This window comes from Carettochelys insculpta, chromosome 1 (assembly GCF_033958435.1).
Source record: "Carettochelys insculpta isolate YL-2023 chromosome 1, ASM3395843v1, whole genome shotgun sequence".
NCBI lineage: Eukaryota > Metazoa > Chordata > Testudines > Carettochelyidae > Carettochelys > Carettochelys insculpta.
In genome coordinates, this window is record NC_134137.1 from 2,187,356 (window position 1) to 2,190,477 (window position 3,122).

The 3,122-nt window shown below is 49.0% G+C and overlaps 1 protein-coding gene across 1 annotated transcript; it reads left to right on the forward strand.

The window, feature by feature from the left end:
- Window positions 1-1,400: 1,400 nt before the first annotated feature.
- Window positions 1,401-2,348, forward strand: LOC142007023 (olfactory receptor 52P1-like). The gene has a single exon (XM_074983540.1). The coding sequence runs from the start codon at window positions 1,401-1,403 to the stop codon at window positions 2,346-2,348; it is 948 nt and encodes a 315-aa protein (XP_074839641.1).
- Window positions 2,349-3,122: the final 774 nt, after the last annotated feature.

Here is a 3,122-nt window from a genome sequence, read left to right on the forward strand (position 1 = left end):
TCCACATCAGCAACTTGGACGCCAGCCCTGCTTGAAGGCTTTCCTCTGAGACACACCCCTCTGTGCATCCCTGGGCTGTGCCAGCCCCCGGCTGTTCCTCTAAGGGACATCTCACAGCTTGGACAGCCTCCATGGTGCTGGGCAACACCTCATGGGCAGAGCTGGCTTCCACTGCCCATCCTGCATCTTGTCAATGCCTAGCCCAGCTGGAGTGAAAGCAGAGAGACACTCTCTTGTCCTCTCCAGAACATCTGTGGCATTTCCCTGTCTGGCTGGCAGTTCAGCTCAAGACTCCTTCTTCCTTCCAACTATCCCTGGGATCTTTTCAGCTGCTTTAAATAAGTCATTTCCCAAAAAGACTGGTGCACAATTCTCTGTCACAACAGCAGCAGTTAACTCAGCCTGTTTCTGCTCTGTCTGTACCTGTACCCTGGCCAAAGGTCTAAGGATCTTATGGCCACCAACCAATTCCAGCTCAGCCAAGTATCCAAGGAGGACATCCTGCTCCCTAAGCAAATCCTACTGGATTACAGAAATTTCTGCCCCACTATCACTTCATGCACATAATGGTCAGTGCATTTACATTGCCAGATCTCATTTACCCAACTCCTGGCTTTGAATTAGCCAGCTTTACAAATCCGGCATGAAAAGTAGCCATTAATGGGGTATAGCCCCAGTATCAGTTACTGGGTGTTTCTTTACCTTCAAAGGTTACAAGACAAATTTTGTCCAAAGAATCTCTGTGTTTTGTGTAAAGCATGTGGGCGCACCTCACGCCGGTCTATCATATTCCTCCTTCTTTGTCTCTTTTCTAATCTCTACAGTCCACAAGTTCTCAATGCGTCGGCATATTGCAACTCCCCTATTCTCCTAGCCTGTCTTGGAAACTCCCTGTGTAAGCACTACACCCTTTGTAGAGACCGTACGTCCTCACCTGAGCACGTGTCCAGAGCAAAATATTCTCAGTTCCGTTCCTTAGGCGTTTAAATTTGGTTTTGTTTAGGCTGCCACTGTGAATGAGAGGGATTCAGTACGTACCAATGTTCATGTGTCCAGCTGGGGCCTGTAGAGGTTTCCTGCATGGTGACATGTAGGAACTATCATTGCATGGAGCACCGTTAAATATGGAATTGCTACTAGCAGTGTTAGTTGTTCATAGCTAAGTTCTGCAAATAAAAACATCATTTTTCCAGTGCAGGAACCACAACCAATTTTGTTCATTCACAAGAACAGCCTACAGCAGCGTATGTACTGCCTCATAGTCATATTTTCTCTCCTTGTAGGCATACCTACTGTGGCCGTCACACTAAGCCCTTGGAGCATAAAGGACGTCAGGGGAAACGTGCTACATTTGGGAGACTCCATTGTGCTGAAGAGTAGGACACCTTCTCCCCTGCTCCATGTTAGGTTCAAACGCAACCAACTTGGCCAACCCCTCCATCTTCATCCTGCTGGGCATTCCTGGCCTAGAAGCAGCCCATGTCTGGATCTCCATCCCCTTCTGTGCCATGTACACCACAGCCATCTTGGGGAACTTCATCATCCTGTTCACTGTGAAGACAGAGTCGAGCCTCCATGTGCCCATGTACTATTTCCTCTGCATGCTGGCTGTCACTGATCTGGTCCTGTCCACAACCACCTTGCCCAAAACACTGAGCATCTTCTGGTTCAATTCCAGGGAGATTGAGTTCAACGCCTGCCTCACCCAGATGTTCTTCCTTCACTGCTTTTCAATCACAGAGTCTGGGATCCTCGTGGCCATGGCTTTTGATCGCTATGTGGCCATTTGCAACCCCCTCAGACATTCCACCATCCTGAGAAGTCCTGTTGTAGCCAAGTTTGGCCTGGCTGTGGCTCTGCGTGGCACTTTGCTCATACTTCCTTTTCCTTCCCTGGCAAGTCAGTGGCCATACTGCAAATCCAACACCATCTCCCACACGCACTGTGAGCACATGGCCGTGGTGAAGCTGGCCTGTGCTGACATTCGCCCCAGTAGTTACTACGGCCTCTCTGTAGCACTTTCTGTGATGTGTCTGGATTTGTTTCTAATTGCCGTGTCCTACACTCACATTCTCAGGGCCATATTCAGACTCCACACAAGGCACTCCCAGTTCAAGACTTTTGGGACCTGTGGCTCTCATGTCTGTGTCATCTTAGCCTTTCATATCCCACGTCTCTTCTCCTTTCTCACACAGCGGTTTGGCAACCATGTACCCCAGCATTTCCAGGTTCTCACTGCAAACATTTACCTCCTCTTGCCCCCCATGCTAAACCCCATCATCTATGGGGTGAGAACCAAACAGATCCGGGGCCGGCTGCTGCAGCTCATTCCTCATACAGGTACCTAAAGTTTTGTCCTGGTTGTCAGGGTCTCAAACTGAACCTTGTGCAGAGCTGCTGGTGACAGAGTTCGGGCACTCTTTCCTGTCTCTAGCTCTTCTGTCTTTGCACTCACTTGATAACGAGCAGGATATCTTCATTTCACCTTCCTGTTTGTGAGTCCACTGATGGCTAATCAGCCCAGTTCTGAAGCTGCAGGTCTTATAACAGAAGGGGCAGGGGTTGGTAGCTCTAGGAGAGGTGCAGGGCATTTTTTGCTGCTCTTTTCTTTTTCTCTGCAACTCCTTGTCTGCACTGGGGTGGGACCTCTCAGATTGTGCCACCTGCTCCCGGGTTACCGTTCTCCACTGGGAGTGATCCAGGGCAAGGTTCTCCCAAGTGTGAACACCAGTGCTGCACTTTTCCATGTCTGCCTGCAGCAAGTCCTCATATTGCTTCCACTGGCCCCCAATGCTCCTCTGTCCTTCCACCAATTCGGAAAACACAATCTGTTTTGGGAGGTGCTGATCAGACATCTGAACCATGTGACCAGTCCAAGAAAGTTGTTGGTGAATAATAATGGCTTCAATACTGGTCAAGTTTAATTCTTATGAGATTCTAGTGTTCCTGCGCCTATTCTCCCAAGAGATAGATAGGATTCTCCTGGAGCAGCATTGATGGTGTTGTTCAAGTGCTCCGAATGATGCTTTGCATGTTGTCCAGGTTTTACATGCATACTTTAGCGCTTGAACATCCACTGCATGGCATACAAGGAGCTTTGTCTCTGCATAGATGTCCCAGTT

Bases quoted from the DNA above. Each gene is read 5' to 3' on its own strand.
- LOC142007023 (XM_074983540.1), top strand. From the start codon at position 1,401: ATGTTAGGTTCAAACGCAACCAACTTGGCCAACCCCTCCATCTTCATC.